We start from the raw sequence: 20,632 nt of genomic DNA, 5'->3' as shown, positions 1-20,632 counted from the left end.
TATCCATCCCTTTCTTGAAAGCATCCAGAGACTTGGCCTCCACTGCCCTCTGGGGCAGAGTATTCCATATATCCACCACTCTCTGGGTGAAGAAGTTTCACCTTAACTCTATTCTAAATGGCCTACCCCTTATTTTTTAAGCTGTGTCCTCTGGTTCTGGACTTACCCATCAGCTGAAACATGCTTCCTGCCTCTAGAGTGTCCAATCCTTTAATAATCTTATACATCGCAATCAGATCCCCTCTCATCCTTCTAAACTCAAGGGTATACAAGCCCAGTTCCTCCAATCTTTAAACATATGATAGTCCCGCCATTCCGGGAATTGACCTCGTGAACCTACACTGCACTCCCTCAATAGCCAGAATGTCCTTCCTCAAATTTGGAGACCAAAACTGCACTCAATCCTCCAGGTGTGGTCTCACCAGGGCCCTGTACAGCTGCAGAAGGACTTCTTTGCTCCTATACTCAATTTCTCTTGTTATGAAGGCCAGCATGCCATTAGCTTTCTTCACTGCCTGCTGGACTTTCATTGACTGATGTATAAGATGACACAGATCTCATTATACTTCCCCTTTACCTGACTTGACTCCAATTAAATAGCAATTTGCCTTCCTGTAAAGTGGATAACCACACATTTATCCATATTAAACTGCATTTGCCATGCATCCGTTGTAGCCTGTCCAAGTCACCCTGTATTCTCATAACATCCTCCTCACATTTCACCCTGCCACCCAGCTTTGTGTTAACAATGACATAGCTCAGTTACAGAGTGAGAAAAGGAAGAAATTTCTGCACTCTAGGTCCCACTGCCTCACAATATTTTATTTCATGTGCCCAAAACTCTGCAAGGCAAGAATGAGCTGTTCAGTCACACAGAGAGTCGCGATTCAGCAAGCCATCCAGGAAATATCAGCACATGGCTCTATCACTAAATCCACAGGCCCAAAACTAACCAAAACAAATAGATTCAGATCCTTTTTTCACATAGGCTGCAGCTATCCCAAAGGATTCATTAAATCAGACTACACCACAAAGCACAAAGATTCGCATCAAGTCAAAGTTGGGGATTGGGAACCAAATTCAGCTCTGAAAATGGCAAGTGCCTTTATCTTCCAGCATAGGGCCGATGCACAGTCAAAAACAAAAATATCTACTAGTTGGTTTCAAAATTGATTAGATTAGATTAATTCCCTACAACTTGGAAACAGGCCCTTCCACACCGACCCACCGAAGAGCAACTCACCCCCCTACATTTACTGCTGATTAATCCACCTAACACTATGGCCAATTCACCTGACCCTGCACATCTTTAGACTGTGGGAGGAAACCGGAGCACCCGGAGGAAACCCACGCAGACACGGGGAGGATGTGCAAACTCCACACAGACAGTTGCCCGAGGCGGGAATTGAACCCAGGTCTCTGCTGCTATGAGACAGCAGTGCTAACCACTGAGCCATCGTGCCACCCCAAGTTAATGGAACTTTAAAAAAAAGGGGTTTTAGTTTTGATTTAATGCTGATACAAAGAGGTAATAGTGAGCTACACAATTACTGATTCAGCCTCAGTGACTATACTGTGATTTGTTTTGAACTCCTTACTTTCAGGATGTAAAGGCCATGGAGAAAACAGAAGTGCTTTTGTTCCAGGAGCTTGGAGAAACTGGACCTTTTCTTATTAGAATAAAGGAGGAGAGAGATAAGGTAGCTAAACTCATGAGAAGGCTGAAGAGATCAATCAGGATAAATCAGGAGTTAGAGAATTATCCTGCAGAGGCTCATTAGGACATGGAAGATCAACACAGAAATATAGACAGAATTAGAAGTGTACAGCTCAGAAACTGACTCTTCGCTCCAACTTATCCAAGCCAACCAGATACGCTAAATAAATCTAGTCACATTTGGCCCATATCCTTCTAAATCCTTCTTATTCATATACCCATCTAGATGCCTTTAATGTTGAATTTGTAACAGCCTCCACCACTTCCTCTGGCAACTCATTCCATATACGGGCCACCTGTGTGTGAAAAAATTACCCCTTAAGTCCCTTTTTCTATCTTTTCCCTCACCTTGAACTGATGTCCCCTAGTTCTGGACTCCCCCACCCCAGGAAATAAAACTTTGTCTATTTACCCTATCCATGCCTCTCATGATTTTATAACCCTCTATAAGGTCACCCCGCAGCCTCCGACTCTCCAGGGAAAACAACCCCAGTCCATTCAGCCTCAACCTGTATCTCAAATTCACCAACCCTGGCAACATCTTTGTAAATCTTTTCTGAACCCTTTCAAGTTTCACAACATCCATCCTAAGCATGGAGATGAGAATTACACACAGTATTCCAAAAGTGTCCCAACCAATGTCCTGTATGGCCACAACATGACCTCCACATTGACCAATAAAGACTAGCATACAAAACATCTTCTTCACTATCCTATCTACCTGCGACTCCATTTTCAAGGAATTATGAACCTGCACTCCAAGGTCTCTTTGTTCAGCAACATTCCTCTGGACAGTGAGAGCAGATGATGCATAGACATAAAAAAGGCAGTGAACAAAAATACTGAATAAACAACAACGTTTGGGAAAAGTTCAAGAGAATAGGTGTAATTGCTTGCTTTTAAAAGATCCCAGCACAGGCCCATCAGGTAAAATACAGGGAAAGGACAATGGAACAGGTCTTAGTCAATTGTTCTCTCCGATAGCCCAGAGGACTCAACATTGAGTTCTCCAATTTTAAATAACCTCCGTTCCCATCCCCCGACTCCCTTCCTAGCCCCTCCCTGCAACAAACCAGATTCATTCCTCCCATTAACCAACCAGGTCGTACCCTCCACCTATCTTCACCCAACTCCACTTCACCACCCTGCCCCGCACCCCCTTTATCTGCAGCTACCCCCACCCCCAGTCCTGAAGGGTTACACTCAAAACATTGACCTCTCCACCTCCTGATGCTGCCTGGCTTGCTCTGTTCTTCCTGCCTCCTGCCTGTCTAGTTTGGATTCCAGCATCTGCAGGTTTTTTTGTCACAGATACACAGTGGGCAGAACAGCCTTTTATTGGGGCTGCAAAATTCAGCACTGCTATTCTTGATGAGGACTTGAGAATGTCACCTTTTACAGGAGTACTTGGATATACAGCACTGAAACAGACCACTCAGTCTGTGCTGGTGTTTACGCTGTAGTTCAGGCACCTCCCAAGATTCTCTGAACCAAATCTGCCCCTGAGTAAATATGGATTAGTAATTACCTTGAACCTAGAAAAGGCGACAGACGTTGAAGGCCTGACAAAAGGTATTTCAACAACTTTACCAGTTTGAGATTGAACCATTAAACTCTGCTGCCATTCTTCCTCAGCAACCCCACAAGTTATAACCATTGAACACTGCAAATCCGGAACGCTCCATGTACAGCAGCTGGAAGCCTGAACAAACAAAACTGTTTAGAAGAACGTTTTGAAAATGTTGCAGAACGGGTTTATACAACAGCATTGAGTTTGTGCCTACATCATAACCTTCAGTCACCACGAGGAAATCAGCTCCTCCAATCTGCTGCACGTCTGACTTTCTCCTCTTTAATTGGTTACTTTATTCATCTAGATTATACAAAAACATCTCTCTTCACATCACATTCTACTAAAACAAAGAGATTGTATCCACCCACCTTGTAATCAAAAACACATCTCACTCAGGCGGAAAAAACCTCAATGAAGTGCTGCCACAAATATTAGGAATTCTGAAGTGATGGGAACACTTGGTTCAGACAATAACATGGCAGGAAGATAAAACAGGGACAAATTGCTTCTCATAAGCACTAGCACAGGCTTATTGGACTGAATGACCTGTTTCTGTGTGACATATCTTAAGTATTTGTATAAAAACTCTGAGGGGCCCATCTCGAATTTTAACATTGCATCCTGCTGAGTTTCAGAATAGAAGGAACTGTTTCCCTCTAGTTACCTCAAGTCCTAATGTTAATCTCCTCATTTAGATCACCCCAGGTTAAAGTGTATAAACATGCGCTCTAAATGAGAGCACACCAGGAGAACTGGTTGCCAATCTAGCCTGCCAGCTCAGCCCATTCATTCTGTTCTCATAAAACAGCCTGTGAGCCACCATTGTGCTCCACAGCCAAACTTTTATTAAAACCATGTGCACTCAGTCTGACACAAAGTACACATCGAGAAATATATAAGAACAAATTCTGCAGATGGTGGTATCTGTACCGAAAATCACAGCAGGCCAGACAGCATCCATGGAGAGAGAGCAAGCCAACCTTTCAAGTCTCGATGACTCTAGGATTGGACAGGCTGCAGATACAAGTCAGTACTCACATCTTTCTTGGCATATCAACAATAAACCTTGCACACAGCTTTGATTCCAACAATCGTCAGTTATTTATAAACAGAAACCTAAAAGAACCAGAGGCACTGACAGCTATTAGTGAATGGCAGACAGAAGTCTGTCCACAAATCATCCTGGGAGCACTCACTTCACGAACACAAGAAATGCCCCACAGGAATTAGCAAACTACCAGAGAAGGAACGTTCAGTATGGCAACCTCTCTGCAGCTACTGTGTAATTTGGTGTGTTGCCTCTCTGCTAGTAAAACATGTGGATCCAGCTAAGCCTCTGTCCAAGAATTCCCACCATGTTCTTAACAAGGAAGATAAGATCGTCTGAGAGATTTCTGATAAGAGGTAGAATCTCAACGGCCCGAGTGGTGAATCATTTTAATTATATGAACCGTGAAACTTGTTGGCTCAATTTCCCTCTGCATCTCAGTGGATAATCAAGAGGAACAGTGAAGGATTAAAGCAAGTCTGGCAGCAGAATACTGTTTTTACCATGCCAGTAATCCAGACACCTGGATTAGCACTTCAGTGATACAAGTTCAAGTCTATCACAGCATTCGGGGAATTTAAACCAAGTTAAACAAATCACAATAGAAAGCTATGATCAGGAAAAGTGAGCAGGAAGCTGTTAGACTGCCATTAATACTCAATCGGGCTCACAAATGTCCTTTAGTGAAAGAAATCTGCCATTCTTACCCTGATCTGGCTACACCTAACTCAAAACAGGGAGATACTGACATATTAGTAACACCACTAGATTAGTAATCTACAGGCTCAGGCGAAGGCTAAGGCACTGCAGTTGGCAAAATTTAAATTCAATTAATAAGTTTGGAATATGATCACAACTATCATAAGGAAACCTGCCATTCTTACTTGGTCTGGCTTGCCCATAAATACACTCAGCCATATCAAATCCATTATGAAATTTCATCACATTGATTGTCATGGTTTTCAGCCCTTCAATGGTAAATAATTACTGGCTTTGTCATACATACATCTCATGAGAAATACAAACTCTTTGGTGACACAGTCATGACATTCAAGGTCAGAGTGTTCACTGTGGTACAAGTTAAATAACTAACAATCAGCATTCGGAATATTGCCCTGTTCCATCCAATTCATGTGCCTTTCTTTAAGTGCTCAATGCTCTCTGGTGTCAGGTGTTGTTTGGTATGCCTCCCCCCACCCCCCTTGCGGTATTGGCTCGGGGTTCAAAGGTGCTCCTGAGGTTTGTATAGTTAGCGCTGAGAGGGGTTCAAAGCAAACCATTAGAATGAGCAGATCTCTGACAGGCCTTGCCTAAGAGCAGCAACTGAGAAACTCTCGATCCCTTTCGGACTGTTGGCTTGGGTTCAGTGGAAAACCTGTCTGTCACCTTAGTGCAAAGATCATGGGTTCAAGTTCCAGACCAGGGAGTTGAGTTCATAGATCATGCCCGCACTCAGTGTAGTACTGAAATTGTGCTGCATTGTTGAAAGAGACATTAAACTGAGGCCTAATTACCCTTTCAGATGGGGGTTTTCAGTGGCCTAGCTAAAGGTAGCTCACATCTACCATTATAAAATACCACACTGACGCTTGTTGAATCGTGTTAAGCAAATGCTGACCTGTTGTACTATGAAAAGTAATTAACTGGCTGCAAATCTCTCGTAGACAGGCAGGAGGCTGGAATAACACAGCAAGCCAGGCAGCATCAGGAGGTGGTGAAGTCAACGTTTCAGATGTAACCCTTCTTCAAGACAGGGTGTGGGTCTAAGGGGATAGAGGGGGCAGGCTGTGAGGTGGTGATAGATGGAGACAGAAAAAAGGTATGATCTGGTTGTGTCAATGGGAGGGATGAATCTCTTATGCCACCCTGAGATTGTAAAAAATGCTACATAAAGACAACTTTTTCTCAGAGACAACTCATCGCCCACTGAGCCAGTTCTCTAAGCTGTTCTGTTTATGGACTCTGGCTGCTAGTTTTTTCCACGATGATCAGAGAGGAACTCGGGGGACATATTTAACCGATGACCTCAGTTCAGGAATAATAAAGTAGTGAACAAGTTTCAGAGGTTGTTCCAACTAGCAACTTTGGAATTTCACTTTACAGAAGTGCTGCATTTTGGAAAAACAAATCAGGGCAGGACTTATACACTGAATGGTAAGGTTGTAGGGAGTGTTGCTGAACAAAGAGACCTTGGAGTGCAGGTTCAGAGCTCCTTGAAAGTAGAGTCACAGGTAGATAAGATAGTGAAGGTCGTGTTTTGTAGGCTTGCCATTATTGGTCAGTGCACGGAGTATAAGAGTTGGGACATCACGTTGCAGCTGTGCAGACATTGGTTAGGCCACTTGTGCATTTCTGGTCTCCCTCCTATTGGGAGGATGTTGTGAAACTTCAAAGGGTTCAGAAAATATTTACAAGGATGTTTCCAAGGTTGGAGGGTTTGAGCTATAGGGAGAGGCTGAATAGGTTGGGGTTGTTTTCCCTGGAGCGTCAGAGGCTGAAGGGCGATCTTATTAGAAGTTTATAAAATCATGAGGGACATGGATAGGGTAAATTGACAAGGTCTTTCCCTGGGGTGGGGGAGCCCAGAACTAGAGGGCCTAGGTTTAAAGTGAGGGGAAAAAGATTTAAAAGGGACCCAAGGGGAAACTTTTTCACACAGAGGGTGGTGCGTGTATGAGCTACCAGAGGAAGTAATGGAGGTTGGTTCAATTACAACATTTAAAAGGTATCTGGATGGGTATATAAATAAGAAATGTTTAAGAGGGGTACGGGCCAAGTGCTGACAAATGGGACTAGATTAATTTAGGATATTTGGTCGACATGGATGAGTTGGACCGAAGGGTCTGTTTCCATGCTGTACATCTGTGAGTCTGTTTGACCGTCTAGGAGTTTTTACAAAAAAAGAATCACGGGTGCTGAAAATCTGAAAACTGAAATTGCTGGAAAAACTCAGCCATTGTCACAGCATTTGTGGAGAGCAAAACAGATTTGACATTTTGGGTCCAGAGACCCTTCTTCAGAACCGTTCTCTTCCTAACTTCAATTTGTTTCTGTTACCTTCTGTGAGCACTTGACTGACGTATTTACACATTGAGTTCTTTAATCTCAGTGGCACCAAGGACTACCTTTCTCCCCCTTTGGGATATGTGTCTTATTTAAAAGCAGTGGCTGGAGTACTGATATCAGATCTAAGTCACGCATGTCACCCAGCTGTAAAACAAACCAAGTAACCATAATGCTGCTACCAATCTTTCAATTCCTTCATGAATACTGTGAAAATGGCCTCTCTTAACTGTTACAGACCAAGCAACAAAGATGCCCCCTTCAGTGCTTTTGAGTAAGGGGAATTCAGGATTCTATAGAGAGATGTAGGAGGGACAGTGATCCAAGTCCAAGTCAAGGCTTGGAAACTGGAACTTTCAGGTAGCACTACATTGCATCTTGTAGGTAGTATACAGTGAAACCACTGAGCCCCAAAGGTCAGTCAGGTGGATATTTTGTCCTGGATAGTGTATAATTTCTGATGTTGCTGGAGCTGTACTCATCCAGGCAAACTGAGAATCTTTCACTGCACATCTGTCTTGTGACTTGTAGACATGGCCAAGCCTTGACGGAAACACAAGCTAATAAGCCAGGGATCTCCATAACTGTCAGTCTTGCTTACCCACAGCTTTGTAACGAAGCCACTCGCATTCCAAGGAAAGAAAAGCAGTGAAGTTCTTTTCATGCCCCAATAACTTTTATTCAAAGTTTCTTCAGCATTGATCAAGAGATTAATATCTAACTCCTGGAGTCTCTAGAACAATCGTAGAAAGATGTTAATCCGGTGGTCCGTCGCAAAGGTAAACAAGTTGAAGGTTCACGTTGAAACTGTTACATTGACACACTGCGTATAATACTTCACTCCACTCTGCTCCAATGTGTGGAGCTAGATTCCAGGCCAGTGGTAACCAAAGTACTTGCAGAGCCTCTTCTTGTAGTGGATCTGTAAATACCAAACAGCTAAATATCTGGAACCAGGTATTCACTCTTTACAGCTAGTTGGCAGGGACAACTTTCCCTCAGGCATTTTCAGGAATGTAATTTGTAACTAGTGATATGTCACAGGGATCAATGCTGGGGACACAATTACTTACAATATATATTAATAATTTGGATGAGGAAAGCAAATCTACTAAAACCAAGTTTGCAGATGACCAAAAAAGGTAGGCAGGTGGTGAAGATTATACAAGTAATTAGTAGAGGAATTATAGACAGTTAAGCAAGTAGGCAAAAACTTGGAATACAATGTGGGGAAATTGGAGGTTATGCATTTTGGCAGGAAGAATAAAAATGCTGAATATTATTTAAATAGAGGAAAACTACCAGAAAGTGAGGTGACTGAGGGATTTGGGAGTCCTCATCCTTGAATCACAAAAAAGCTAGGACAGGTCATTCCACTATAACACGTGTTTTGTTAATGCGAATCTACTATAACGTGATTGAGGTGAGCAAGTGTATAAGGTATGAGCAGGTAGGGAAAGAGTTAAGTTTTGGGTTGTGTAACAAAGGCATGACTTGGATCAGATAAGAACTTGCGGTAAACAATGAGATGCTGGAGGCAAGGGTCGTGGGTGAACAGGTGAAAAAGCATTCATTATACAAAGTCAGTTAAACAAGGTGAAAAATATTCCTTATGTGAAGCCAGTTAAGGTGAAGAACATTCACTGTGTAACACCAAATGGCTTAATCTCTTCTACTGACACTCACTGATTGTAATGGTCACCTAACCAATATAGATGTTGCCTAATTTGGAGGCTGCTCCCTGTAAGTGACTATATAATTCCTTAGGAATCTGCTGTTCAAGAGAAGGCCAAGAACTCATGTCTCTGTGCACATGGGCAATCGTTCTCTCTCCCTCCAGGGCCCGGAATAAAGATGAAGGAGTTAAAACTTTACTGTCTCGGAGTTTTGCTTCAAATGGGGGGGGGAAATGGGACAACAGACGGGATTGGGGACATTGTTTCTAAAATGCAAACTTTTAAAGTATGTTGGCCGTAACGCAATTATATTGCCCACACTTTAAGTGCGGTTTCTAAAGCATAATTTTTCTATTACACAGGGTTGCACAAGAATGCAACCATTGCGTTATAGAAAAACCACCTGTATCCAAGTTCAGTGAGTAACAGGGCAGGCAAATGGAATATTGACCAATATTTCAAACAGAATGGAGTATCAAAGTAGGCAGCTAAACTTTCCCACTTACCTCCTCCCTCCTCACTATCCAAGGCCCCAGGCATACCTTGCAGTTGAAGCAATGTTTACATGCACTTCACTCAATTTAGTCTACTGCATTCATTTCTCAATGTGGTCTTCTCCATGCTGGGCAGATGAAATGCAGTCTGGGGTGACTGCTTTGGAGAAAACTTACTCTGACTGTAAAAATGACTCTGAGCTTCCAGTTGCCTTCCACTTCAAGTCACTGTGCTCCCACACCAACATTTTGTCTCTCAGGTCTGCTGCAGCACTCCTGTGATACTCAACCCAAACTGGAAGAACTCATTTTCTACTTGGGATCAGTACAGTCTTCAAGACTCAATACCAAGTTTAATAATTCTAGAGTTTGAACACATCCTTCCATGTCTATTACCAGCCACTGCCGCCTCCACCCGAGACCGCAGTTCCTATCGCAAGGTTTGCTTTCCGCACAGCCAACTCATTGGCCCCATTCTCACCCATCTGGCTATCTCAATCCTGTCTCTGCTTCCTTCTCTCTCTGGGCTCCCTCTCCATCTATCCACTCACTCCTCCCTCCCCACTCCTGTCATTAATGTAAATACCATCTTTTTCTAGCTGTTATCAATTCTGAAGAATGGTCACCAACTCTAAATGTTAACTCTGTCTTCTCTTCACAGATGCTTATATCAGCGACAGGGAAATTATTGGAGATGATGATTAGGTAAGGATTTAAACACATTTGGAAAAGAATGTACACATTACAGAAAATCAGCATGGCGTCATGCAGGGGAAGTCTTGTCTCACAAACTTGACTGAGTTTTTAAGAGGAAGTCATGAAGATGATTTAAAAGGGTACAGCAGTGAATGTTGTCTACGTGAACTTTACTAAAGCATTCGCCTTCTTTGATCAGACCTGTGAGTATAGGAGTTGGGACTTCATGTTGAGGTTGTACAAGACATTGGTAAGGCTTCTACTAGAGTACTGTGTGCAGTTCTGGTTGCCCTGCTATAGGAAGGATATTATTAGAGAAGGTTCAGACAAAAGATTTATCAGGATGTTAGAGGGAATGGAGAGTTTAAGTTATAAAAATAGGCTGGATAGGCTGGGATCTTTATCACTGGAGTGTAGAAAGTTGAGGAGTGACGTTAGAGGTTTATAAAAGCATAAGGTGAATAGTAAGAGTCTTTTCCCTAAGGTGGATGAGTTCAAAACTAGGGAGCATCAGTTTCAGGTGAGATGAAAAAGGACTGGAGGGGCAACTTTTTTTGTTTAGAGTGGTTTCTGAATGGAATGAATTGCCACAGGAAGTGGTGGATGCAGGGACAGTTACTACACTTAAAAGACATTTGGGCTAGTCAATGAATGGGAAAGGATTGGGGAGATATAGGCCAAACACAGGCAGGTGGGACTAGTTTAGTTTGGGAATATGGTTGGTGTGGACCAGTTGAACCGAAGGGTCTGTTTCCATGCAGTATGATTCTGACTATGACGTGAAAAAACTGGTAGAGCAATGGACGGTGAGAAAGGTTGTCAAAAGGATACAGCTGATACAGATCAATTGGAAAGTTGGGACAGAGAAAAGGCAGATGGGAGTTTAATGCAGACAACTGAGGTGATGCATTTTGGGAGGTCAAATGCAAGAGGAAAGTATACAGGAGCACTGATATACAGAGGGATCTTGGGGTGCAAGTCCATAGCTCCATTGAAATGACAACATAATTGGATATGACGGTAACGGCAGCATACAGTATGCTTGCCTTCATCGGTTGGGGCAAGCAGTATAAATATTGGCAAGTCATGTTGCAGCCATGTAAGCCTTCAGTTAAGCAACATTTGGAGTATTGTGTGCAGTTCTGGTTGTCACACTAGAGGCAGGATGAAGCAGCTTTGGAGAGGGAGCATAATACATTCACCAGGATGTTTGTGTATTAGCTAGGAGAGGCTGGACAAACTTGGATTGCTCTCACTAGAGCATCAGACACTGAGGGGTGACCTAATAGGAGTATATAAAATCATGAAAGGCATAGATAGGGTGGATAGTCAGAGTCTTTTTCCCAAGATGGAAATGGCAAATACTAGGGGCATAGGCTGGAGCTTAAAGGAGATGTACAAGATACGTTTTTTTTTAAAAACAGAAAGGTGCTGGAATGAGCTGCCAGGAGAATTAGTAGAAGCAGATATGACAACAACATTTAAGGAGGTATACAGAATATGCATTTAAGAGGTATACAGATACAAGAGATAGGAAATAGGGGGAAACAGACTGTGTGCAGGCAGATAGGAGGAGTTTAGAATGGCATCATGGTTGGAATAGACATGATGGTCTAAGGGCCTGTTGCAGAGCTGTACGACGTTCTATGCTGCCAGTCCGACTGAGTTTCTCCAGTAATTTCTGTTCTTGCATGTTTCAGATCTCCAGCATCAGCAGTTCTATGTTTTATTACAACAGAAGCTTTTGCTAAAGCTACACAGGCGCTAATCAGACCACAACTGTGAAGAATTCTTTGCCCCTTACCGAAGGGAAAAAAAAAGTATCCAGGCATTGCAGACAATCCAGAAAAGGTTCACTCGGCTAATAGCACGTATTGTGCTGCCCCAACTGTACCACCCAAAATTATTTCAATCAATTGTCAGAGTTACCAAAGCCCAATAAAGACATAAGCCCTTTATGTTCCAGTTTGCAAACTGGATCATAAGAAATCGGAGAAGGAGTAGGCTATTCAACCCCTCAACCTTGCCCCACCATTTCATAAGATCATGGCTGATCTGCCAGAGGACTCAACTATTGTGATTAATGTTGGTGATCCCGCAAGTTACCACATCCATTGCTTGAATTACTAGCATGTTGCACTTCAGACAGTAGTCACGATTTGGAGATGCTGGTGTTGGACTGGGATGTACAAAAGTGAAAAATCACACAACACCAGGTTATAGTCCAACAGGTTTAATTGGAAGCACTAGCTTTCAGAGCACTCCGAAAGCTAGGTGCTTCCAATTAAACCTGTTGGACTATAACCTGGTTTTGTGTGATTTTTAACTTCAGACAGTAGCACAGTGGGTGGATGGATGGGGGCGGGGGAATCTGTGCACACCTGATGTTGTCAGTGCAGTAGTTTCACAAGGTGCACACAGATATTTGCAGTTATTAGGTTGTTTCACTTTATACATGCTCCCCAGAAACATCATAATTTGTCATACTTCTAACGCTGAGATCTGTAATCATGGTTGCTTTCACAACACAACATACTTAAAGTACACAGAGGAGGAAATAAATGACCAGGACTCACCTGCCTTTATTACAGGAATTTAGAAGTCAATCATTTACAGCCTCTATCATTCAGACAGACTATAGCTGAACTGTATTGTAACTTCACTTGCCAAGCAAGGTTGAATAACCGTTAATATCTTTGCCCAATAAAAAAATCTAATCAAGCCTTCTGATATTTGACTTAAGACTCAATTGCTTTATTGTGGTTGCTATTACCTTGAGTGTGAAGAACCATTTCCTGATATCACCCCAAATAGCCAAACCAATATATACTTCTGAATCTAACACAGAAAGCGAGAATGGAGAGAACAGCCTGCAGTTTATAACCAATCCCACACTGCGTAAAGAAAGAATGGATAACATATGGAAATAGGATTACCATGGGATCTTTTAGTTCCACCTGGAGGGAAGAAGGTGCCTTTGTTTGATTTCTTACTTAAATGATGACAACTATGTGACAGTGCAGCGCTCCTGCAGTACTGCACTGACATGTGTCTGCCTGCATTATGTGCTCTCTACAGTTCACTTTAAATCCTTAACCTTTTGTCTCAAAGAGATAGGAATATTATCACTGGAACATAGCTGCCACATCACTGACTTGGTTTCTACATTAAAGGCATATTATAAATGCAAATTATTTGATGTTGCCTGAAGCCAGTTCACAAGGTGTTAAGGAAGGAAAACAGGCTGTGATTCTTTCAAATCACCCTTACAGATCTCAAGATAACAGATATCTGAGGAAACGAAGTAAGCCTGCTTTCCTGACCTCGCAATCCAAACCTCATCAGGTCAGCATATTCCACAATGATGGAAATGTGTTGCTGGAAAAGCGCAGCAAGTCAGGCAGCATCTAGGGAACAGGAGAATCGACGTTTCGGGCATTCCTGAAGAAGGGCTAATGCCCGAAACGTCGATTCTCCTGTTCCCTAGATGCTGCCTGACCTGCTGCGCTTTTCCAGCAACACATTTCCATCTCTGATCTCCAGCATCTGCAGACCTCACTTTCTCCTCAGCATATTCCACAAAACTAGGCTCGTTTCCTACTCTTCACAGTAGGGTGGAAATGAATCAAGCCAAACCAATAACTCCAATATTGAAAGTTTGTAGCTCGGGTGCTCGTTGTTGTGGTTCTGTTCGCCGAGCTGGGAACTTGTGTTGCAGACATTTCGTCCCCTGTCTAGGGGACATCCTCAGTGCTTGGGAGTCTCCTGTGAAGCGCTTCTGTGATGTTTCCTCTGGCATTTATAGTGATTTGTCTCTGCCGCTTCCGGTTGTCAGTTCCAGCTGTCCGCTGCAGTGGCCGGTATATTGGGTCCAGGTCGATGTGTTTGTTGACAGAATCTGTGGAGGAGTGCCGTGCCTTTAGGAATTCCCTGGCTGTTTTCTGTAATAGTAGTGTTGTCCCAGTCAAACTCATGTTGCTTGTCATCTGTGTGTGTGACTACTAAGGATAGCTGGTCGTGTCATTTCGTAACTAGTTGGTGTTCATGGATACGGATCGACCTGGACCCAATATACCGGCCACTGCAGTGGACGGCTGGACCTGACAACTGGAAGTGGCAGAGACAAACCACTATAAATGCCGGAGGAAAGATCACAGAAGCGCTTCACAGGAGGCTCCCAAGCACTGAGGATGTCACCGAGACAGGGGACGAAACGTCTGCAACACAAATTCCCAGCTCGGGAAACAGAACCACAACAACTCCAATATGGAGCCCAGAATTCTCATTTGATATAAACAGTTTCCTTTTATTTCATCCCAAGAAGTCCAATTTTACCGCACATATTCATTCCTAAACAATGCATTGTGCTGACTAGTTTGTCAATTCCATTGGTAAGCAGTTCATGTCAATAGTCAACAGGATGAGATCTCATGAAATAAATCACCAGACTTCCACTGAGAAAAAGTGTGAATAGATTAATATACCTGTCACTTTCAAAGAGAAGCTCTAAATTCCAGGTTTATGCGGCATTTACTGCTTGCCGACAAGGTAAAGTTAGGGATGCCAGAAGTGATCTGTGCCTTACAGTGAAGGATAGGAATGGGACATGGCTTTATGAAAAATGCTGACTTGACACGGCTGCATTGTGTGGTGGGTAAAGCAGGATTGCTCAATTTTCTCAGATACGTGTTATCCCAAGATCTGCTAGGAAGATTTGAAAGGATTGTGAATTCCTATTTAAGACTGTGTGAACCGACTTCAGGCAACCTCAAATACTTTGCCCCCCTCACAGGCTGCTCACTTCCACCAGTCTGCCATCTTCAGTCATTGCCCCTGTAAACCTGGGCCATGCCTGTAATTCCAGAATTAAAGAGCAATGCTATTCCGACTGAGTTCCAACGTTCCATCTTCCATGACCTCAAGTTCATCGAAGCTTCTGACACCTCATGTAAAAGTCCTCATTCGTAGAGTCCCATTCACTAACATAATAAGAGCAAAGTTCTGTGGATGTTGGAAATCTGTAATGAAAACAAAGCACTGGAGAAGCTCAATACATCTGGCAGCATCTATGGATGGAGAAACAGGGTTGTTGTTTAGAGTTCAATAAGAGTCTTCTGATTTGCATCTTCTTCACAGATGCTGCCAGACTTGCTGCACTCCTCCGGCACTTCCTGTTTTTAATTTTCCATTCACTCCCACCCCTGTGCTCACTGACCTAAAATTCTCATTCTCGTGCCTTCAAGGCATCCCTTAAAACTCTAACCAGGTTTTCAGGTGCTTGTCCTGAGGAGAGAATCAGGTTTCTGGCTCTGAGCTGTGCTTTCTGGCTTCGAGCATGCCTTCTGAGAAAAAGTACAATTGTGTGGATAGGGCTGGACTCAGCTGTCACTTTCCACACATGAAACAAACAGATTCTTGGTGAGGTACGCACATTAATATCGAGCGGTCGAGGTGAGGGATAAGACATTTGGCAGCCAGATGACTGTTAGCAAGCTATCACTTCAAGGAGGAGGAGGAAAATGAGCAGCAAAAACAAAAGCTTACGAAAACAACAAGACTGAAGGAGACTGGGCACAACACTTTTGAACTGAGGATCGAAGGTACACGTCTGTCAAATTAATTTCCTTTAAGACCAGAGCAAGCTGCAAATGTAGAAAGGTGGTCAGAGCTGGGAAAACAAGGGACCAACCAATGGGGAGGGCCAGGGGTCAGGTTACATCAAAAAAGGAGAGCAAAGTCCTTCCAGCCATTGCTCTGAACCCAGAGATTCCTAATGATCTTTTCAACAAGATGCCCCTTAAAATAATCAAAACATATTTGGCAATAGTTTAACATTACTCTTACCCTTAGGTTGCTGGTTCACGACGCTGTACCACGTGGCACTGGATAGAACAGATGTGTAACAATGCAGGACCACCTGCTCACTTTGTTCTCGCACACAGTGAAAAGCTCAGCACCGTCTAACTGCTATCAGGAGGAGGCTGAAAGGCGACAGTTGAACATTGTAACCTGAGATGGGACGTAATCCTGTGCCAAGTGGAAACGCCCGTCCAACACAACCAAACAAAGCCAGTTTGCACTCTACACAGGGGTCACCTGCCCCAGAGTAATTAAAGAGAATGGAGGCTGCAGCTCCGAGGACACAGGAAGATAATAAACATCAGAAACCACATACTCAAAGCAATAAATTTCCTGTTCCACATAAGCAGGTCTGGTGTCTGATGATTACACAGCACACTTTCCCTTCAGTAATTTAAGGAGGAGTCAGTTCCAATTGCTCCTGTTTGTAGAGTACCTACTCCAGCCCTGGCTTGTGTTGACAGCCGAGTGCCAACAAGAGCAACGGCAGACATTAGCTCCCTCCTGCATTTGGGTTACTTTAAACAGACAGCATTTTGTGGAACTCCAATATTGGTATATTAACAGGCAAACTACATTTTTGTAGCGCCTCATGCCACCTCAGGAGATTGCAAAACACAACTTCTTTTGAACTGTAATGTAATGAACTATTGTAATGTAGGAACTTAAGTAATGTGTGCACAGGAAAATCCCACAGAGAGCAGGTAATGATTTTATTACCGATGCTAATTATAATAAAATTTGAAGGTTCAATATTAGCTGGGACAGAGAACTATACTTCAAATGTGAAATAATATTGTTGGTTCATCTACAGCCATCTGAAAGGATGTTAGCTTTGGCTGGTCTCTCATTCAAAAGGCAGCACTTCCAACAGTATTTAACTCCAGATACAGCAGGTAATTTAAACCTTGGAAGTACAGTTGTCAGAGAACTCAGTTGTCAGCCGTCTTCAGTTGCTCACTGGTAAATTGAGAGCACCTCGAATGAAAGCAGCTTTGTCAGAAGCACAGGTGGTGAAGGCAGGCTACTGCTTCTTCCAGTTAACACCGTGGGGTTCAGTGTCGTCAACACCGTGGGGTTCAGTGTCGTCAACACCGTGGGGTGCAGTGTCGTCAACACCGTGGGGTTCAGTGTCGTCAACACCGTGGGGTTCAGTGTCGTCAACACCGTGGGGTTCAGTGTCGTCAACACCGTGGGGTTCAGTGTCGTCAACACAGGCAGAGCAGTGAGTCCCCAGGAAGGGCAAAAGGGGAAGGATTGAGTGGTAGGACTGAGTATTTCTACTTTCCAGCTCAATTCAGGTTAAAGTAATAGTGGGAGATAAATCACATTGAATAGTTTTAAAGGAGTTAAGCTGTGCTTTCACACACACCGAATGGCTAAAGCAGATGGAGTCACCCTGACCACACTATAATCCAAAACAATAACCACTCACCAGTGTGACTAATTCAGAATCCAGAATCCTGATATAACTAAATTATACTGCTAATTGATAAGCAGTCACCGATTTAATGTTCATTCATAATGTCTGGATGCAAACATTCACCTTTTAATGAGTTTGTTGATAAAGTGGGGAGACAAAGACCCAGTATATAAGCATTTGAGCGTGGCAAGCACTGCACTTCCTTGATTTACTAATTATTAGTTGTTCGATAAAATAGGGTATAACAAAGATGAGAATTCTAGACTTTGGAATGGTGAAACTAACAGAAACCCCTCGTATGAAAAAAGACAGATGGAGGGAAGGTGGGGGACTGAAAAGACAGAGAGACATGCAGGAGACCTGGAGGGTGGAAAGGGATTGGGGCAGGTGAAGATAAGAGGTCAAGGTGTAGCCATGGAGTAAGAGTGTGGCGCGGGAAGTGGGTGGCAGGAGGAAAGTACAATAACATTTAAGCTTGGTGTGTTCCAACTTGATGTCAAAAGGACAGAACATTGTTGAATATTGGTTCGGCACTCAAACATTCAAACTACCTAACAATTTATTTTCAAATGATCCAAGTTCCAAGAATTATGACGACTTCAGGGATTCTATTCTCCTAATAAAGCACTTTTTGCAAATAAACCTTTATATTTTTAATTGATGAGGTTTCCTGTTTGTACTCTTGGTTTAATACTTTGCTTTTCAAATTACATATTCTATATGTTAGTTAGCTTGAGAGAACAAACGTGAGAGAGATTGTATTGGTCATATCTAGTGTACGGCTAAACAGCGAGGAACTTTCATTAGATATATTTCCACCTGATTGAAGTATAATGTTCCTTTGTGTACTTCATACTGAATCAGCATGATCAGATGCTAAGCAAAAAAGAACAAAAGAAGTCTGGAGTAAGCCCAACTTAAAGCTGTGACCAACCAGTAGAAAACAGGGTTGAATCTCCACTTTCTAAACAATGGTTGGGCAAAGACCTAGTGGTGAAATTTTAGCATCCCCACTTCTAGGCCATATCATCTCAGTTCAAGTCTCACCTTAGTACATGATGGCAGACAGAAGTGTTGTAACACATCAAAACAAGTTGATTTTAAAGAAATTAGGGTTCTGTGTTGATCCCTGAGATGGCCAGACTGACATGTCATGACAAACGGATTGGTTAGGACTATTTTCACTGGAGTTTAAAGAATTGGTGGTGGGGGGGGGGGTCCTCACAGAAACCTCGACATTTTTAACAGGACTAGACAGGGTAAATGCAGGAAGGATGTTCCTGAAACAAAAGGTCATAGCCTAAGGACACAGGATATGCCATTTAGGACTTAGATGAGCAGAGAGACGGGAGCCTGTGCAGTTCACTAATAGAGAAAGCTGTTAAGGCCAAACCATTGAATCTTTTCAAGAAGGAGTTAGATACAGTTCTTAGGACTAAAGGGATCAAAGACTATGGTGAGAAAACTGGAATGGGGGTACTGAGGTAGATGATCAGCCAGGATCATACCGAATGGTACAGCAAGCTGTAAAGGCTGGATGGCCTCCCCTTGCTCCTATATTCAAGGTTATAAAGCTGGAGGTCGAGTGGCACCTGCAGCAGAGTTGTGTCATGCATGTCTGATCAGGTTGATTAAAAATATCTATAACAATGGCATGCTTGAAAAACCCTAACTTCCCCTTGTCCACAGAACACAAACTTGCATTTACATAGAGCTTTTTATAAGCAGACCTCTCAAAGAGCATCATAAACAAACAAACAAACAAACAAACAATCAAGTACTTTCTAAACAAAGTATAGACATTGCTAGAAAACACGGTGATCAATGTTCATTCAGCAAACTGACAACAGCAACGCAATAGTGACGAGACTGTTTTTGAGATGTTGATTAAAGGGTAAATATCATAACACTGGGGGTAATTCCCATTTTCCTTCAAAACACTGTCACAGGAGGTTTCACATCCTCCCCAGCAGGCTGACAAGGCATGTATTTAATTGTTTAATCTGAATGATGGCACCACTGACACTGCAAGGCTCCCTTAATACTGCTGTGGGGAGTATTGGAGCCAGAACTTTTGTGATTAAGACGCCAAATATGCTCACCTGAGCCATGGCTGATATATACATAAGAATATATATCAAAGGAGATGCAATCTGGCACACACATCAGAACTTTGCCCAAACCAGTACAGAATGAAGCCTCTGCTCCATTATCTGTCTCCAAGTCCAATATGAATGGCATACTGTTGCGGAAACAGCAAAAAGAGCCTGCACTAAGTCCTTATTTGCTGTTCAGACAGGCCTTCGCCCTATATTGAAAAAGGATTCTTATTCAAAGCACATGCCGCCCTCCCACACCGCCCCAAAATAGAAGCCCCTTAGGTTCAATCCCTTGCTTGATGCAGTGATTAGACACCAGTAACACACCAGCTGACTGCATGCGTATAAAGAAAGACCACTTGGATGAGGTAACTGCAAAGTCAATTTCCCAAGACTGCATCACCACGTAATTGAGCCAGTTCCAAATATTTAAACTAATAGGTTATATAAACAAGCTGAGGCAATGAATCAACTAATAGGCACAAGTAACTGATTATATTCTCCATGGTTACAAAAGAGCCTTTCTTTAGGTTACAGACCATGAGGCAATTATTAAAAATAGGCGCACATTCATTCATTCATGAGCAATGAATAGGCATCAACATTTAAAACTGCCCTTCAGTATTCCTTGCAGTTGTGATGTTAATCATGCCCATGCTATATCTGTAAAGCAAACATTGGATTACATCACTATTGTTGTGTTTTTCATATTCACTCAGAGTACAGTGCCGTGGAAAAGCACATTCCACTTTCCTCTCTTAATGCAGGCAGTCAGTAGCTTCAGAAAGCCAGGCACGGACTACAGATAACAGTCTTCAACCCCTCTCACCTTTTGGCCACTGGCACCCAGCTATCCTGCCTTAGGCCATCGCCATAACTGCAGCATCACATTCACACCAAAAGTGACAGGTAGTGGGTCCTCATCTACTCACCATTTGTTGGTGCACCAGTCCCACCAAAATGCATTCCAACAGCCACTTATCT

At 42.9% G+C, this 20,632-nt stretch overlaps 1 protein-coding gene across 6 annotated transcripts in view; it reads right to left on the bottom strand.

Moving 5' to 3' along the window:
- The window catches only part of LOC122563322 (serine/threonine-protein kinase 38), a 94,313-nt gene that overhangs the window by 36,322 nt on the left and 37,359 nt on the right, over positions 1-20,632 (bottom strand). Inside the window, exon 1 of one of the 6 annotated variants that reach the window (XM_043717053.2) lies at positions 16,112-16,255. The exons of 3 other annotated variants lie outside the window; for them this stretch is intronic. Coding sequence is in view for 2 of the 3 variants with exons in the window: in XM_087973753.1 (XP_087829879.1) it covers positions 3,246-3,374 (129 nt within the window). In the remaining variant the exon portion in view is untranslated. Of the gene's footprint in view, positions 1-3,245; positions 3,376-16,111; positions 16,256-20,632 lie in introns of those variants that run through there. 2 more of the 6 variants (XM_087973753.1, XM_087973752.1) reach the window with 2 other exon arrangements.

Source organism: Chiloscyllium plagiosum, unplaced genomic scaffold (genome assembly GCF_037043375.1).
Source record: "Chiloscyllium plagiosum isolate Xiang-an unplaced genomic scaffold, Cpla_swu_hap1 HiC_scaffold_26, whole genome shotgun sequence".
NCBI classification, from domain to species: Eukaryota; Metazoa; Chordata; class Chondrichthyes; order Orectolobiformes; family Hemiscylliidae; genus Chiloscyllium; species Chiloscyllium plagiosum.
Note: the sequence above shows the minus strand (reverse complement) of the source record. Positions and strands in the feature narration are given on the sequence as shown.